Source organism: Ambystoma mexicanum, chromosome 7p, assembly GCF_040938575.1.
Source record: "Ambystoma mexicanum isolate Mex_15411 chromosome 7p, UKY_AmexF1_1, whole genome shotgun sequence".
Taxonomy (NCBI): Eukaryota; Metazoa; Chordata; class Amphibia; order Caudata; family Ambystomatidae; genus Ambystoma; species Ambystoma mexicanum.
Genome location: NC_090939.1, coordinates 92,564,343 through 92,583,601, shown reverse-complemented (window position 1 = coordinate 92,583,601; position 19,259 = coordinate 92,564,343). Strand labels below are relative to the sequence as shown.

The following is a 19,259-nucleotide window of genomic DNA, read 5'->3' as shown; positions in this document are numbered from 1 at the left end:
GTAGCATTTTTCGGTTGTTTAGTACAGTCTGACCTTTTTTTTCGGTCCGGTTTTACAAAACCGAATTCGGCTGGTTCCCTGCACAATGGAGAGCTGAAAATAATGGAATTACTGGCAGAGCTTGGCAACTGTGAGAAACCTGAAGGTGTCTCACTTGCTAGTCCCAGGGGGACACAGCTATTGCTATTGGATCCAGTTCCTAGGGGTGGACTAGTGCGGGAGGATCACCTTGGTGGGGGGAGTCTTCTAGGAGTGGAAGTGGGACAACGAAGGGTGTGACGCGGGATCCCCTTCCTTATGACACCTTTTCCCCATCCTAACCCGTAGTATATCTAGAAACTCACCCCACCCCCTTTCTTGACACAAACACTTTCTCACAGACCGATTACCATGAGAGACAATGGACTAACACCAGAGCCATATCCCGACATGTCCCAACACAAGGGGCAGGCAGAGTCCGCCAACTGCCGATAATTGCACACACCTGACTTCTTTTCCCTTCCCCCATAGGGATAAAAGGCGGAGGATGAGAGCACACTCTGAGCAAGGCCGAGGTGCATGAGGAAGCAGCTGTTCCAGGATGGCAGTTCAAACGGAGGAGATAGAAGGCGAGACCAGAAAGTACCTCAAGGAGGGAGTTGCCCTTGCCCTTTTCAACTCAGACCTGCAAAGCCTCTGACAAAGGAAACTTAAGACCAGGATTTGCAACTGGCGATTGGTACGAAGGATGTCAGTGGTACATGGAACCCTCCCACACTGATAGCCAGGTAGGGGAGAAGGGGGTTGCCATCACCGTCCTTGACTACAGAGGCAGGAGACGTCAGCAGAGCTTGACACAGCGAGTGAGTCGGAAAGAGCTGATACTAGATCAGACTGTGTTGGGCTCAAGGGCGCAAAGAGCAAAATTGTATAAGGAAAGAAGACTAAAGCACGAAGGTCTTTTTTGTAAAGCAAAATAGGTATCAGTTAGAGCTGTCTTTCGCCACGTCGGGGTTCACTCAAAGGACCCTAACTGAATCCCCTCGAGGAGAATGTGTTGAACTAAGCTGTCGAAGTGGTCTTACAAGGGTCAAGCCAAACCACTTGTACAATCAAAAGTCCTTGGCACGTTGCAAAAGTCTTTGAGGAATATGGAAGTGTGAAACTGGCGTTTGAGCCCGAATGAGGCGAACGCTGTGTGAATTGTGAAGTGCGCACTTGCCAGAGAATAACAGAGTGAGACATGGGCACCCCTTGGAAGCCTTTGTCTGTATTAGCAAGTGAATTGTTCTGAGCCCAGATAACGGGACATAACTAAACTAGCTGGTTGTTTAAAAAGACATTTAAATACTAAAAGGGAGGAGATTGCGATTGAAAGACGGTAATAAACCCGACTGAGGGTCGAAAGGTGAAAAAAGCTAAGGGAAATGAATCCCACATGGTGAAACAGTTAAGTGAACTATGTTGTGGTGACAAACGTGAACCCGATTGAGGGATGTCCACAGTGAATGGTTGGTCTGAGCCTGACTGAGGGAGGCTAATGTTGAGAGGAGGATCAGAGCCCGGCTGAGCAGGATCCAAGGGTGAAGAGTAATTGCCCAACGTGAAGATAAATAGAAGGAACATTTGTTTTGTCATTTGTGATACATCAGGCCCTCTGTAGCAAGAGACTTTGCATGAAAGGGACTTGGACACAGAAGGTCCTGATATTGAGGAAAGGAACTGTAACCTCGTACTGGAGAAGCCCAGGAGTGTGCTGTGCTCACAAGTCCCACCTTGTCCCGTGCTAAGAAACAGGGGGAAAGGAGACTCCGGCCATAACATCCTGACTTATAAATTTGTGAACACTTCTTTCTTTTCTGGTGAACATTATCCCTCACATTTTTGTAGCATAGTGGTAAGGATTGCCAATAGTTTTTGTAGTATAGGCCCTTTTATTTGGCTCAACTCCACAAGGACTGTATTATTATTATTTGATTGTCATAGCTTGCTCCCATCTTAGAATTAGGTTTAGGTTAGGCATTTATCTTGCCAATTTTACAGTTTAATAAACACCCTTGAACTGTGATCACTTGTGTCTGTCTTACTTTGATACCATGTCTTCCTTACACAAACATGACTGGAATTCGCTAAACGACAGGATTACTCGCCCCACCCCCAGAGCAGTGCAGATTGTGTTTCCTGCGCTGCGAGGCTATAATTACCAACATGCCTAATGATCAGGCATTATCTGTCCCCAACGAGGTGTATCATTTTTACACCTGCCTGTATTGTAAACAGATCGTGTGTACGCACAGCCAGGTGCGGCACTGCAGCTGTCGAATACACATAAGGGCCTTGATCGCCTGAAAAAACACTCACTTCATGCAACATCTGATAAAGAACAACTCTCACACAAAAGGCAGTAGGCAAACAGTTAAATGCCTTGCGACTCCCACCCTACATGAAACTTTAATTTAAAAGCCACGGCGATGAGAGCAAGTCATCGTCTGAAGGCTCTGCCGCGAAGGTAGAGAGGCAGAAGTGACAACAATTTCTGTGTGATTTATTTCCGCATTTAAGCATGCAGTTCCAGCTGAACCTGGAGCATGGCAACCTTGCATCTGTTACAAGGGCACACTCGCCTCTGCCCCATTACGCAGATGGCTCTGTGGTCGAGGAGAACATGTCTGCTTTGGGGAAACAAGCAGACTGGTTACCTATTCATATCCTACTTACATCACCAACTGCATACCAGTCAGGTGCTGCTTACATCAAAAACACTTGACCAATCCCCCACAAGTCACTAGATGTACATTTTCACAGCCATTTTAAACCCAAACAAAACTATTACAGTACCTTATTTATTTTGAATAGACAATACTGTAAAATGTGTAACATAACTTGAAAGCTGCAATCGATATATTTTAAATCATCAATCAAATCAAATAACTTTTAAATAACATGAACAGATGGTGGCTGCCATTTTGGGAGTAGAAATGGCTGATACATTTACAAGACAGTAGAAATTGAGCCAAAGAGTGCAAAAGGAGGTTTGATTGTAGGGAGAATGGGCGGGAATGGGAGGCAAATCCTATAGATTTCACTTAGCAATGGGTGTTAAATGGGTGGGACACAACAAAACTACATATATCCATCCTCATATATCAACCTGCATTGAAAAGTATTACAAACCTACATTCAAAGCCCCTATTTCAAGCTCTCATGTTAAAACTCTTATTTTAATGACAATAGTTTTAGCTTCATAGGTAGCGCTTTCAGCACCACAAAATAGCCAAAAATAAAAATGGTTTAGTAGAATCAGGATGTAGAATAATTGGCTCAGATGTGAAGTGATCCTTTCACAGCTGAAAGGGTCCCTCTGCTTCTGAATCCCAAGAAAAATGAACTCCCTTTTTAAGGAGCAGTGTAATCGTAGTCATTATGCGCGAAAATCCTTCGATAAACCTCCAATAAAAAATTTCAAAGTCGAGAAAACGTTGCCCCTCCTTCACCTTGGTCGGTGATGGCCAGTCCCAAACTGGAAGTAGCTTCCTCTGATCCATTTCTAAACCTTGTGGAGGTATCACTAAACCCAGAAACTCTATAGATTCTGAGTGAAATTGGCTCTTTCAATTTGGCATACGAATGGTTTTCTCGTAACTTCTAGAGGACGCGCCTGACATGATCTAGATCCTGTTCTTGGCTCTGAGAAAAGATCAAAATGTCATCAATATGGACAATCACATAAATATCAAGAAACACTCTCAAAACCTTGTTAATGAAATGTTGAAATGCTGCAGGGACATTGCGGAGACCGAAAGGCATTACCTGGTACTCAAACAAGCCAAACATGGTCTAGAAAGCAGTCTTTCACTCATCACCCTCTCGAACTCCGAACAAATGATAGGCCCTCGCAGATCCAATTTAGTAGAAATGGAGGCTCCCTAAATTTGATCCAACATCTCTTGGATGAGGGGAAAAGGATACCTATTCTTTATTATGACCTTATTGACCATATTCACCGCCCGTTATGCTATACATATCTTGAGAGTTCCCTCCTTCTGGGCACAAAGAACAAATAATATGCAGACGTGGATTGTGAGTGTCTAATAAATCCCCTAGGCAAATTCTCAGCAAGGTATTCTTTGAGGTTCTTTTTTTTTCTTTTTCTGTCAAGGCATAGACCTTACTGCAAGGTAAAAATTGATCCATGTTCTAAGTCAATTTTTGAAACGGCCTATGGGGTGATAACCTCATCGAATACATCCCTGTAATCCTGATAACACTCTGACAACACCCCTACCAGCACGCCAATTGAATGCGCCTAAGAAGATCCTGCCTCTGCCAAACCTCTAGCCTCAGATGCTTCCAGTAACCTAGACCATTCAAACGGTCGGTGTCCAATACAGTGCTCTTTACAAAAATAAGTTTGCAATGATACAACTCTCCTACTCCAGTCAATTTGAGGATTGTGAAAGGTGAGCCAAGGTATTCCCAAAATTATCTTCAACTGTGGCGTATCAATTAACTCAAAGATCAACTCCTGGCCATGACTCTCCCCCCCATGATCATTGTGAAAGGAGCCGGTTCATGTGTAATGAGACCTGAAGTAAGTGCAGACCCATCCACTGCCCTCACCTGCCCAGCCAAGGCTTTCTGTACCAAGGGGATGCCCTAGGATTTTGTGACCCCTCCCCAATCCGTAAAGTTTCCTATGACTCCCGAATCGATCACTACCGGACTACTTCCCCTCAGGGTTGCCTCAAAAAACAAGGATCCATTCACCATTATGTTAGTAACTGCAGCCAGAAGAGTATTTGCAACCTGTTGAGTCTTTATCGCTGGAGTCAGGAATTGCTTGAGGGTGTTGGGACAATTACCTAAGAAGTGCCCACTCCTACTACAGTACAAGCACAAGTTATTTCCCTTCTCCTATTCTTTTCTCCCTTATACTGAGACCCTCTAAACCCTACCACCCAGTTTGAGTCCTGAATTTACTTTCGTTATTTAAAAACTCCAACTTGGGTCTTTCCCCTTGAGGATTTGTCTTCTCATCTCCAAAAACCCTCCTATGCTCTCCCTTACTTTCCCTGAGACGAAAGTCCAACTAAATCTATAAGTGTCTCCCAAGATGTCGGCCGATTAACTACTGATGATAAAGTATCTTTCAAACCTTCCCATAGACCACGGTAGAACAGGGATGCCCTTTTCTCCTTCGGCCACTCACTCTCAAGAACTAGAGATTTAAAGTGAGTGATATAACTGACTAAATCTATACCCCCTTGCCTCAACTCCAAGAGCTCCCCATCCACCTTCTGCGTAACCGGTCTTCTATCAGACATGTTACTAAATTCCAATAGAAAGAGCTGATAATCCCATAAAGCTGCATGCCTTTTACTGACTAATACCCCCACCAATGTGGCTGCCTCACTGGACAAATACGACAGGGTTAAAGTTACCTTTGCTGTTTCAGAGGAAAAAGCCTTTGGCCTACTCAGAAAATGTAACTCACATTGAGTTAAAAAGGTTCTGAACTTCTTTGAATCCCCTCTAAACTGTTCTGCTTCTGGCAAAAGGAGCGCTCCTAAACCCCATTCCGCCCTCTTATCTTCTACCGTATTTCTTCCTTGACTTTCCCCCTCCAAGACTGGGGGTTCCTGCATTTCCCTAAGCCATGCATCGACACCCCTGGAACTAGAGACCACCTGAATTTGATCCACCTTTTCACTCAACTCCTCAACTTTCTTCCCTAAAACTACATTCTCTCTTTGAGCTTCCTGCATCTCCTCTCTCAGCTCCTTAATTAATTCCCATAGGTCTTCCATATTGAACTCAGTAGGGTTCAAGTCAGCTCAGGAGGATCTGAAGTGTGGCTTTTCATTCTGTCATGTCTGTTTTTACGAGATGTCCTCAGGAGCTGCTGAACTCCACAGTCTCTCCAAGATGTTACGCTCTCAACCAAGTTATAAACGGCTGAGCCTGGAACACACCCAAGGGAAAGTGGATAAAACAACCAACAGTTCAGATTCCAGGCCTTGACCCAGGAGGATATCGCCATGGGACGAGAGAGAATAACGAGTTAGGATATACAACTTAATTACCTCCTCCCGCCCCCTTACTTTATTCCCTGGTGACTCACTAACTTTACCTAAATTTCCCTCTTCTATACCCAGAGGAATTTTGCAGTTATAACATCTTGTTAAAAAGGTTTCTCAACAGTTGGCTAGATCACTCCTAAAAGTTAAGGTTTCCAAAAGTTGGTTTCTTTGCTTCCATCAGCCTTCAAGAGAGTAGTTTGTCTTTGTTGCTCACATATGCTTCTGCATAACTCTGCTTCTTCAATTCCTGAATATCTGCTTTTGTTTTCAAGCATTAATAAGAGTAACTATTTACAAATATTATTTTCTGGTTGCATTCCTTAATACCGCGCCAACCTCGCATCCAGAAAAATGTCAAAAGTTAAAAAACAGAAAGTGAAAATCTTTTACTGCTATTTTACAGTAACAGAGGACGCCCTCTACATGGCACTGTCACCACACTAGTCAATGACACAACATTTTCTCTCACTCGACTTCTCTCAGGCACATATGAGTACAGGCCTTGGTAAAATTGAATTCCTGTTGATTTCAATCCCGTAAATGTTTCAAATAAGAGAGCAAGAGCAAATACGAACTTAGCTGCTGCCTTCTCTAGCTGAAGCTGCTTTCTTCTTCATTGCTTCACTGCTCACCTGACTCCTGATTCACTCCCATCATTCTTCCAGGAAGTACAAACAGCCAAAACTTGCTGCTGGGGTTTCTAGGGCCTAAATTAAAGTGAGCTCAGAAAGCATGACCTGCCACTTGGGTAAAACTAATGTAAGGTAGTTTGGAATGTTAGTCAAAGGGTCTTTGGTATCACTGTAGCCAATCAGCATGTTGGTTATCTTCCTCCTTGGCTTGGGGATGCTTCCCTACTCTGAGCACAAGAGTGAAGGCCTAAACCAAGGCCAGCATAAATACTGAGAAATTATAATAAAAGACCCAGCACACACACAGGTAAGACTTATAACCTTCTGCCCCTGGGCCTGACAGTTGGCTGCTAAGGCCAACCTAGGACTTGATGTTCTCACCGCACCACCCCAAAGGCTACACCTAGCATATTCAACTCGGAAGGACTTCAACGAAGGGCTCGCCTCGCCTTGCATGCTGCCTGGGCCTGGTATACTGCTGGCCCATCTGGTCTGGCACCCAGAAGGGCAGACATCTGCCACAGCCCTGGGGCAGCAGAGCTACTCCTGACATTATTAGCTTGGCCCCCTTGTATTCCTCTCTGAGGGCAACTCCCCACGTGCCGCTTGGGTCCATATTCAGGCATTTAAGCTCTGGGAGGGCTGCTTGAGCGAGGCAGCGACGCCCCGGGTAAGTCTCTGGTTTGCCTCTCTTTCTCTCTTCTCAAACTGTCCTTTTTCAACTGTCTTTTTAAAAAAATCCTCATTGGATTATTTTCTCTCCCATGCCCAGCCCATTCCTGGGCAGGGCAATTCCTTTCTTCTTTTCTTTCTAAACATTCCATCCAGCTTTATGGTGGCTGGTTTGTTTAGTCCAAAACACACACGCATAGGACACATAAATAAATAAAACATACACTACACTTTTAATAAAAAAAACCTTTATTACGCTGGGGTCTGCATCTTTATTTGTAGGTGTTCCCTCAGGGGACAAGCATGTAGCCACCCTAACAGGGCCCCGAGGGTCCACAGACTACACTTCTCTTCTGACCACCTTTTTAATCCACTCCTTCTCCCCTCCAATGTTCCCTTCTATCCGATTCTCCTCCTTGATGTCACTGGTATGGGGCTGTTTCCCACCAACCCCAAAGTGCCTTGTAAGATAAGAGAACATAATCAAAATGGGTCATAGGCAGACACCAATAAGGGGTAGGAAGGACATGCCCTCTGCCCTTTTCCAAGACAGCCACTGTACAGTTTAGTACTCGGACCACAAACTGTAGACATGTATGAGAAAAATAACTGAGATTACTAAATCCTACATGTGAGAAAATAGAAGTAAGGACAGAATATGTCTCCATTTTGGTTAAGTTTCTGTGAGGGGGTCAAGTAAGCAATCTGTTTGCAGGAACAGTAGAGTTCCTAATCTCACAATCTGAAAGAATAAGATTTGGGCTCACGAGATGTAGCCCAAATTTCCATGTAGCATCTACATCAAGTCCAGTAAACAAGTCCTGGCACAGAGGGCTGCCTAGTGTGCGTGCCGGCAAGGAGTGTGTGTATAGTGCGTCATCCCTTAGCACTCAGTCTTCTTCCCTGCTCAAGAAATGTTTGGCTCACGAAGGAGCAAAACTAGTACACATGGCTGGTCCTGGTCTCTTCGTGTATACTCATCTTCATATATGAAAATATTATTTTTGAAGGTTAACTTGACTGTGTCCAAAATGTAACACTTTTTATAATAACTAACTGATCTGGAGTATGGAAAGGTTGATTCTGTTAAAATGGCTGAATTGATTTGTCTTCCAGGTGCAAAGGGATTAGCAGTATATACTTTATGCAGTATGTGGACATCAGAGTACACTGAAGTATCTATATTTGACATAGCTGTATAGTCCTAAAATATACCACCCTTGCAGCAGAATTTGGAGTTATGTTTGCATATTTGTGTGAGGTTAGATTGCATTCAATGATAGTGTTCCAAAGAGGCCTAATTGTAGCACAAGTGTATAATAGAACCATCTAATAAAGTACACACAATTAAATACTGTATAAAAATAAGGAATGAGTCAAAGGCTGGTCAGAATCTGCCTTCAAGTGGTCTTAGAGTGAACTGAGTGTAATCAAAGCGTGCAGGTTGTAGAATGAGTGTTCTTATACTTTTGGTGGGCATGGCAGAGCTTTCCATGCAGTAGGGCTATCAGCAGGACCACTGCTACTCCCATGTCCTTTAACATGCCCTGATGTCTTTGTGTTCACAAACTGAATTCTGCTAATGAAATCGACCTGTTGCAACAACATCTTTTTGCTATCAGCGAATGCATTTTTGTTCTTACAAGTGTGATCACACGTTGACTGAAGCTTGCCCAGTAACAAATAGACCAGATGTCTGCAACCTTTGGCTGTCCAGATATTTGGACTACAACTCCCATCAGCCCTTGTCGGAATAGTCAATAAAGAGGGATCATGGTAGTGGTAGTTCAAAACTTCTGGAGAGCCACAGTTTGCACACCCTTTAATAGACCGTAAACTGGACTTGAATCTAGACACATTTACTTTCCAGGTCGTTAAGGTTGGTAAAAAGCAAGCCAGCTACTGAATATCATGAATCTTTTCCAGGTGGCTACTACACATTTCTTTGGATAATACTTTTTTGTAGACTTACCTTCTAGTCCAACAGCAAGCCTAGCATACAATAGTATGAGCATAGAAAACCAAGTCATACAGGGAGCCCTCATCAACGCCAGGTCACTCCTCGCACATGCCCTAGTCATTGCAGACCTCATTACTTCTAAGAATCTTGACTTTATGGCAATCGCTGAAACGTGGCTCCATGTCACGGCTGGAACTGCCCTCGCATTAGCTGTCCCGGAAAACTACACAATCCACAGAACTGACAGACCAACAGCCAAAGGAGGGGGGCAGGGGTAGTCATCATTGCCAAAAACTCCCTCATCAGAGAAATAGCACCCACTGCGTTCCACTCTGGTGAAATACTCAGTCAAAATGGCCCTTTCACACACTACTACACTTAACGTTCACTAGATCTACAGACCCCCTGGCCCGATACTGTCATTCGAGGACGACATAGCCCAGCTCCTCTCTATCAACACCAAACTTAGGTCCCAATCTTTCCTAGGTGACTTTAACTTAGGCTTCAACGACCCCAAGCATAACAATGCTCTGGCACTTGCTAACACCATTTCGGCACTAGGCTTCATGCACCGTATCAATAATTCTACAAACATCAAAGGTCGAACCTTCGACTGGCTTGCCAACCTCAACTGCAATACTGTCATTACGTGTAATGCCCATTGCCCATTGCCCTTTGTCAGACCACCACATCATTACCTTCAATATCACCAGGAACTCGGGGCTGAGCAATTCCCCTTTGCTGGCCCTAGCAGCCCTGTCCAGAAATAAACGCAACATTACAGCGAGCAATATACTACCACCAACTACACCCAATCATGGCATACCAAGACTTGGGCATCAATGACCCCTCCTGTCCTTGTCAACCAAACGGTACTTGCAGCCATTGACAAAGTAGCTCTTCTATCCATGCGCAAAGCTAAGCCATCAGCTCATCTTAACTCATGGTACACACCAACTTTAAAAACCCTGAGAAGCGCTAAGAGAACAGCCGAGGCCAACTGGGAAAAATCACCTGAAGACCTAAAACAATGCCAAATCAGGGATTAAGGAACTCTTCGCCATCCTGAGAGAACTTGAGTCCCCAGTACCAACACAAGAAGTCTGCAACAAAGATGCAAGCTGGTGCCCTCTTTGACAAAATTGCCCTTGTACAATCCAAAATTAAATTGAAAAAAGCCTGTAACCGGCCCAACTACCTCTGCTGACTACTACCCGCACAGGCAATATTTTGCTTCCACAATTCAAATTTAGCCCTGTATCCAATTTAGAAGTCTTAAAAATTATCTCCAGTCTCAAACCATCAAGGTGCCGTGCAGTGGTCATCAAGGACTGTGCGTCTGACCTGACCCCTTTCATCAAAAGACTAATCAACGCTTCCTTTGAAAGCAGTATTGTCCCCTCCAATCTTACAAATGCGTGGGTGCTCCCTCTACTAAAACACCTTGGCTCGACCCCAACATACCGACCAACTATAGACCCATTACTACAGTGCCTTTCTTACTGAAAATCCTAGACCGAGCTACTTGGAAATCAACAACCTCCTTGGCCTATGTCAATCAGGCTTCCGTCCTAGACATGGCACGGAAACAGCATTTCTGGATTTAAAAATTCAAATGAACGAGCTCAAAGACAAAGGCAAATTAGCCCTGCTCCTCTTACACGACCTCTCTGCAGCATTTGATTTGGTCAATCATGATATACTCTGTAAACCTCTCTGCTCAGCAGCCTACTTCTCACCAAAAGCTATCCAATGGATACAATCCTTCCTCACGGACAGATCAATGAGAGTTTTCTCGCTGAGTGCAGCAGCACAGCCAAGCCCAAGTACCTGAGGTGTTCCTCAAGGCTCCTGCATCTCACCGACTCTATACAACATCTTTACGAAACCACTATTCAACCGCCTGGATAATTTGGGTGTCACCTACACCAACTAGGCAGATGACACCCAAATCCTCATCCCCATTACGGGCTTCCATGACACCAACTCGGCCACTCTCAACGCCATCTACCATACGATCCAAACCTGGATGGCCCACAATGGCCTATGTCTGAATGATGAAAAGACGCAACTTCTCCTCTTAGGTTCGCAATTCCGCCTGAACAAACTCAATGACTCCTTTAAAGCCTTCAATATAGACAGCAACACCATTGAGGTGGCTAAGGCAATAGAAATGCTAGGTTTTTACCTGGATTCAGCCCTGACATTAACTAATCAAGTCAATTCTACAGTGTCAGCAGTAGCTTACACATCGAAGCTTATCACTGCTTGTAGACCTTTTCTTTCACCTGACAGCTGTGTCACTCTAGCCAGAGCTCTCATCCTGTCAAGACTTGACTACTGCAATGCCCTCTATGCTGGCACTAAGATCCAAAACATCAAAAAGCTACAGGTGATAAAAAAACAATGCCTTCAGAGCAGCTCTAAATATTCCCCAAAACGCTCAAATCTCCACCACAAGCATGAACGCCGACTGGCTTCCTGTTCAAGAGCGTATCCTCTTCAAAACTCTTACTCTGACACACAAATGCTTACATAACTCAGCCCCCACCTGCCTGGCCGACAAATTCTCTAGATCCCAATCCAACAAACCCACACACTCTGCACACCTGCTTGCCACACCGAGATACAAACTACAGAAAGCTGGAGGTAGCAGTTTCCCCATCCATTGCTGCTAGACACTGGAATACCTTACCAGACCAACTTAGATCAGAAGATGCATTTGGGACCTTCCTAAGACAGCTGAAAACCTGTTTCTTTACACATGAACCATGTAACTAAGCCTGTAAGCTAGCTATATATGTATCACCCCACGCTAAGAGAACCTATAGAATAGCGTGTAGTATTAGCTCTTTACTTGACTTGCACATGTGCTACTTTGTAACCTCAGCACTTTTGGATTGTGTATCTTCTCCTTGTGTGTCTGGTACTTGTGTAACTATGTAACCTTTGTACTTCTGAATGCCCATTTTCTTGTAAGAACAGTGCCTAGATGCATCCGGGTTGGGTGCGCTATATAAATTGCAAAATAAATAAATAAACAGTGACCAGCAAGTGTTCATGGTTTGATATTTTCCACCAGTGTTCCTCTGGTTTGAATTCTACCCACAGAGGACCTTGCACTTCAAAGAGCTCCAAAGAGATTTGAATGCAGCACCTGCATTGCATACATTTGCCCTGATTCCAAGGATCGACAAAGGGTACAGCGAGTATGCGTTAAACCTTTAGCTGCAGCAGGAATTCTGCTGCACCCCTAACACATTTATCATTGAATATGTCCATATCATGTCCTTTGCACGGAGAAGGTAGTGCTAAAGACGTGCCATGCATTTCCTAAGCAGGGTCTTTTCCTGTGGACCCCCTTTTTGATCTGAAGAATAGAGCCACCTTGTCACTTTACGTCTGGAAGGCGAAGTTCTCATGAAATAATGGATCGTCTGTTAAAAACCAGTGCATACTAGGGCCTGGATTAACTGAACGCACTTTGAGTTTACTGCTGCTCATTCTCTAAAAAAGATATTGTATACACTGGGCGGATTTGTTTGTCTTTTCTTGAAAATGTATTTTTCGTCCTCAATCATTGTTTGGCAACAGTATTGGTTTGCTGGCATTTAACAGCTCTTAGAACGTTGTATTTTTTTTGTAACCTTTTAATTGTCATTTTGTTTTATTGCTATAAAGTAATGATTTTCCTTCCTATTTCTTGTTGGGAATATATTTTATCCGAATGGTGATGGTCTATATTTCCGGGATTCATGGGTTTAACAGGTAAAAGATGGATATATTCTTAAGGAAACTGACAAGTCTAGTAGGATTTCTTAGTTTAGCTTCAACGGTTACCCTTTCCCATTTAGGCACTTTCCCCTTTCAGATATCTAGGAACATCTCTTTGAATGTATACTGTTATCGTCTGTAATGCAATCGTTTTACACAGCAGGAATTTAGAACTCTTCTTTTTGTCCACAACAGTAAGACATGCCCAAAGGAAGCACACTGTAGCAGCTCATCGCGTCATTCTAGAGGGGGCTGAGCAGGTGATGTGTGAGGCAGCAAGGCTCCGCAAAGAAGAGCCCGTTGAAGAAGTCGCCATGGAGAAAGACATCGAACCGGAGTGTCCGAAATAAAGTACATTCTGTGGAGCAGAGGGGGTAAGCATTCCCTGCAATTAGCCCACAAGCCTGCTCTGTTTAGAATTATCCATTGCAGGTTGATTTTTATCTGTAAACCCATAGCCTGAAGAGTTATTCAGGTTCATATCAAATAAGTACATACTCTCGATTAGGTAGATGGGTTTTTGGAGAGCACAATGATTCAGTAGAATATTAAGTGTGGTGATTTGATACGTGATGCAACTGCTGGTCTTGGATGCCCTTCAAGCAATAGCCTAGAGAAAGAGGAGTGCGGGGTAGGGGGTGTAAAAGTAAGTTCCTGACTGCTGGATGAATATACATATTATACATACCACCGCACCATCTGCTCTGGTTTTACAAAAAGGATACTTCTACCACTGAAGCTAAATCCAAGCAGGGAGAGGAGGCTTCAGTAGCAGAACTAAAGCGGCATGCAGGACGCTGTTGGGACTCCATGGGCAGGTTGGATGCGTTGAGAGTGCAGTACATCAGCATGGACCAGTATATACTGTAGAATCTTGGAAATCTGTCTATAAATAATCAACCCCATGCAGCAAAAGTAGCGACAAAATGTATTTCTATGCAGGCATGGACTGGGAAACTAGCAGAGAACTCCTTTCCCAAATATGTGACCCTCAACCACAGAATCCATGGGGTATTTAAAGGACAGCCGTGCAACCTTTGGCTCTTCAGGTATTTTGGACTACAGCTCCCATGAACCCTAGCCAGCATAGTCAACAGGCGGGATTATGGAAGTTTTAGTCCAAAACATCTACAGAGCCTCAGTTTGCAGCCCTGTTATAGGGCCTTACTCAAAGCCCTCATACAGAAAAATGTGTAAGATATATTGAGCTACATTAACAATTAATGTTTTAACAGAACATCCTCCAATTTTTAGCGGCCATTGCTTTGCAGCACAGTGTACGACCTGTGCAATTCTGATGTCAAGAACGTCACTGAGAGTAACTGCGCCCAGGCAGAGGCTAACGTGATGCTCGCACACACATATTGGCTTCCACTTGCATGTCAATCAATCAGAGGCCTCACTGCGCCACCTCCCTACACATGGCACGGTCATCTTATCCTCCCAAACATGACTGTGGGTTTGCTCTGCCAGGGCCTTTCAGAAATAAAATACTGTTATTATTTCAACAATGTGAAGAGGATACTCTGTTGAGCTGGCACTGCTACTGTGCTGCTGACGCTGTACTACACATGCTTGTCTAGTAACAGCATTCAGCTCATTCGATCTGCATTGTTCTATCTACCTATGTGCTAAACCCTCGGGGAGTGATTCCTGGGGCTCCAGAGAAATCTGATTAGGGATTTCAGTTTCCTGTGACTGCTGCATGTGACTGTGCCTGCCACACGCTGTAGTATTTTTGTGGGGTTGCCTCTCCCATAACCCAACTCCTCCTTCCTGGCTCTCTTGCAGATTTTCCGCTGTGCGACTCACAGTTGGCAATAGGTCTTCTCAAGAGTCTTGGTGGGGACGTAATGGTAGCTTGAACTGCTAGCGGATTTGGAGCCTGAAAAATCCATATTGGTTTTCTTTTCCCTTTCCCTTCATGGACATGTCTGGTCTTCTTGGACCTCTGTGGTCTATCATCTGCACATGAAGCGATATATTTCAAAAAGGTTTTGTTCTGGTCAAGATGAGTAACTGGATAAATGCCCTTTACTGAAAGTGCTTTTCTTGAAATCTTGAACTAAAAAAGCTGTTACTCTCTCTGAACATGTGGAACAAAATGCAAAGTGATAGTATAACCTATAGTGCATCAGAGGTATCCTGTCTGGCAGGGATGCTGGTCTCCATCTGCTTCTGTAGGTCATTTGTGTCGCCTGGTTATAGCCCTGCACATTTCTCAACTCCTTAACAGTATTGGGGATAAAGCGTCCAGCATGTTTCTTGTAAACTCCCATGGATATCGTGGTCAGCCCACTCTCAGATAGGCTCAGGGTGTTAGCAGCAAGCTCACTATTTGCAACTTCGAGGAGTGTAGTTCCCAGCTCTCTTCATGATAGGCTGATATATGCCCAGCTCACTATGCCGTTGAGGATATGTCATCCTGCTCAGTCTTGCAGCCAAACCCTGATATTCTTGACCTCGGGATGTGTTGACTATACTGGGCAGATTTTACTCCAGGGACTCCAGTCTCTCAGGTTACTCTCAGATTGTAGCTTCTCAGGTCCTCTGATGTCTTGATTTATTTCAGTGGGCTTGTCTTCAGCATCCTCCTATGGTTTTTCAGTTTGCCTCGGTCTCTGCGTTTGCAGGTGTATCATCCAGTGAAATCTACAAAGGTCATCCTGCAACAGCAAAGTTTTTCTGCTCTGTCGTTTTTGTACTTATCCCCTCCTGGTGTCTAGCCCTCTCCCCCTGGTAACTATCACACTTGTTCTGGTTTGTTTGAGCCATTGATAGGGACCTGTGAGGGTATGTCCCACCAACATGGGCTGCTATTGGATTGGCCGAGTGAACTTCCTTGATTCCTTGTGGTTGATTGACTGGCCAATTTTGTAATATTCAGAGGTCAGGGGAAAGTCCTGCCTTCTGTGCGCTACTCAGGGTCTATTCCACCCACTGATTTAATGGATGACAATCTAGCCAATTCAGGTTTCAGGAGCCTTTTTGATTAGGTTACCGTTTGATGAATAGGTAACCGAGATAGCAAAGGACTGCCATGTAAGTGCATGTAATGTGGTAGGAGGCTGGTTGAAATCTCTGTTGGGTTACCTTATCCAGTAGATAGTTCATTTGGTAGAGTAGCACATGATGTTACATGAAGATGGCCTTATTATGAGTTACATGATCTGATGGACAACTGATGGATTTATGATTCTACGAGTGGGCACATGTTCCCATAGATGTTTAGTAAGCTGAGTTTACATTGAAGTAGAATGTTGTATGTTCATTATGAATGAATGAATAATCCCAAAAGATGAGTAGGCCCTCTGAGGCTAATACTTTTCGCTCCTCATATGGAAACCATGCTGCAACAGTTGAAACACCCCCTGGTTTGACTTAATTTTCAACTAAGTCTGGTTCTCTTGAAGACCTGTCTGACCTGACCGTGTCGGCTCAGATAGGATATCCGTTCTAGAACCCAGCAAAATGTTTTTGTGGGGCCACATTGGGCTCAGCTCTACTTACATTTTCAAAATGTTCATGGCTGATGTTACAGCTCATTCTTGGGTGGCTAACTAACAAAAGCAACAATGGAGAAGAACATTGGAAACCATCTGGAGGCTCTGGGTTGTGTGATTTTTCTCGTGGGCTGTGAGCAGTTTAGCTGATGTTAGGACTGTAGTGTTCTGTGGAGCTTCATTGACAATCCCCCTTTTCCCCACCAAGGTCTTGATGGGGTGATGGCTCTACTAATTCCTCGTTTAATATTCCAGGTGTGGAGGTAATGGGGAATACACTGCACAGGAGAGCCAAGTCAGTGTTGCTAGCAGGATTGCCTAAAATAGAACACTACGTAGATTAGATACTGGTCTAACTGATTTCCATATGTTCAATCACTCCCCCCTTCTTGCTTATTCCCTAGGGGGTTACTGGACTTGCCCAGTATAAGACAACCGAGGCCCAGCCTCACCGGTCCTACAGGACTCAGATCATAGGGTAAGTAGGGAGGGACGAAACAGAGTACAGCAGGGGAAAACGCTTGGCAAACAGGATAAGAACCTGCACCTCTGGCAAGTTAAGCAAGCAAAGGTAAACAAAGGTAGATGAAGACCCGATAAATCCTGGAACTAGACACTACCCCCAGCATGGCAGGGTGGAACAGGAGAGAACCGTGCCACTGAAGGCTTCTGAGTGGGATGCGCTCCACACGTTTCAGAGAAGAGAACCCATAAAAGATGTCGTGTGCAGGAGCTGGAGCGCTTTGATGGAAAATGGATACCGAGCTGACAAGTAACATACAATGAGACACAAGTAAGAAAGAGGAAGAAACCAAGAGAAAGCAGAGACAAAGAGGGCACAAAGATGTAGAAAGCAAATGACAAAGGTTAGGAGAGAGAGAGCTCTCCAAAACCCGACCAGACCAAAATGGTAAAAGTAATCTAAGCTACACAATGCTGTTTGGTACCAAGCACTGGACCACCATCTTGTCAGCCTTTAGAATCTAACTCTAGTTCCTTAACGCATAAGCATTTTTATCGCCTGTGTCTGTCTAACACCAGCTCCCATCTTGGAGCACTTTTCAGTCTCCATTCCCCATTTTGCCTCTATTCTTGCCCCCTTCTCCCACGACGCCAAGCCTGATACCTAACAAGATGTCAGTTGCATTGTAGTGAGCAGCCCTGGAGGGTTTGCGTCCGAAGAAAGGTTCCCCTCTGGTGTCCTGACATAAAACCCCATGTAGATCAGGATATTCTGTTAAAAAAAAAAGACTATGCTACAATTACTGGGCATGATGGCATTCTGCTCTCGTCTAGTGTCGTTCACAAGACATGGCATGTGCCAGGCCCAGGGGTTATTACAAGAAGATTGTCTAAGAAAAACGCACTTCCTATTCATAAATACCGAACTGGTTTCAATTCAAATTGTTTTTTTTCTTCCAGAGGGAGTATTCTTTTTAAATTTCATCCCCAATAAGTAATCCAAACACCCTTTGGGTATGTCTATTGAGCAACCTCGGAAGTGCTTTTCATCGGTGGTCTTGTATTTCAACAGAAAAAAGTGGCATATAAACCAGCTTGTGTGGTCCGCTGTTAAAATGACTGTCACTACTTGCTTCTTACATCAAAGGCAAGCTGATTCAATTTTGGAACTGCATAAAGAGACAACAGGGAAATGTGTGTAGCATATGTAGAAGACGCCAAGATTTGTTGCAAGAGGTTCAACAGCATGATGTGCCCTTGTTGGCATGCCCGTAAGCAGCAGAATACAGTGCCCAGGCAGACCTCATTTTGAGACTGATACAAACGAGTTGGCTAGCTCTTCTGCTGGCTGGGTCTCTGGCCTGCACCTGACAGACTGCTGACCAGTGTGGTCACAGTATTAAGAATGGGGTTATTTGTTTATTGGCAGAACTGTGGACCTTGGCTCGAAAAGCCAGCGGTGAGGGGTGCACACCCTGAGTCTAGCGTAATTGCTAGAGTAACATTCATTTAAAACGTAACTGTGACTTCAATCAAATTCATTCATGGCGTAAGGACAACTCCAAATAATATTTGAGGCAAAATCACTCTGTACTTTACAACAAAAAGAAATCCAATTTACAGTGGCCCATGCCAATGTGCTAAAAGGCTAATGCTTTTTGGACATATTGTCCATCGTCCGGGCAATACCTGGCTAGGTCAGTACTGGTGGTGATAAAACACCGCCAAGTACAGACCAGTGTGATTTGGGACGGATATATGTCGTGTCGATCCGCCAACGTTCACCGTACTTTCTAGTGCTGCTCCTTGTCCTGCTCATATCTCATCTCCCGCACTTGTAATTTGTATGTTTGTCCCACGCAGTATGTTCAAAATACTATTTCTGGAAGGGTAGTTGACTTTTATTGATACACAAATCAACTATAAAATTGGGTGAATGATGAAACAAAAGCCAAGTCTCTCACCTCCCTGTGGCATTACAGGATTCCCAGGGGTTCTCAAACCCTTTCTTCTGATCACATTCCTTGGGTGCAAAATGTCTCTCACTTATTTGGTCTGTCTCTTGGATCCATTGCTGATATAGCCCCAGTATTTCTGTCTGGGTGCGGAGGGTTAAAGGGTTGCCGCTGCAGACTGTTAACACTCTGCCTACCCTCAATTCTGCGTTCTCTCCTCCCTGAAGTCTTGGAGCCTCTTC

The 19,259-nt window shown here is 44.3% G+C and overlaps 1 protein-coding gene across 1 annotated transcript in view; it reads left to right on the top strand.

The window, feature by feature from the left end:
• CFAP91 (cilia and flagella associated protein 91) overlaps positions 1-19,259 on the top strand; it is a 677,881-nt gene that overhangs the window by 615,988 nt on the left and 42,634 nt on the right. The window contains exon 17 of the mRNA XM_069635853.1: positions 13,293-13,471. Within this exon, the coding sequence (XP_069491954.1) occupies positions 13,293-13,447 (155 nt within the window). The 3' untranslated portion in view covers positions 13,448-13,471. The remainder of the gene's footprint in view (positions 1-13,292; positions 13,472-19,259) is intronic.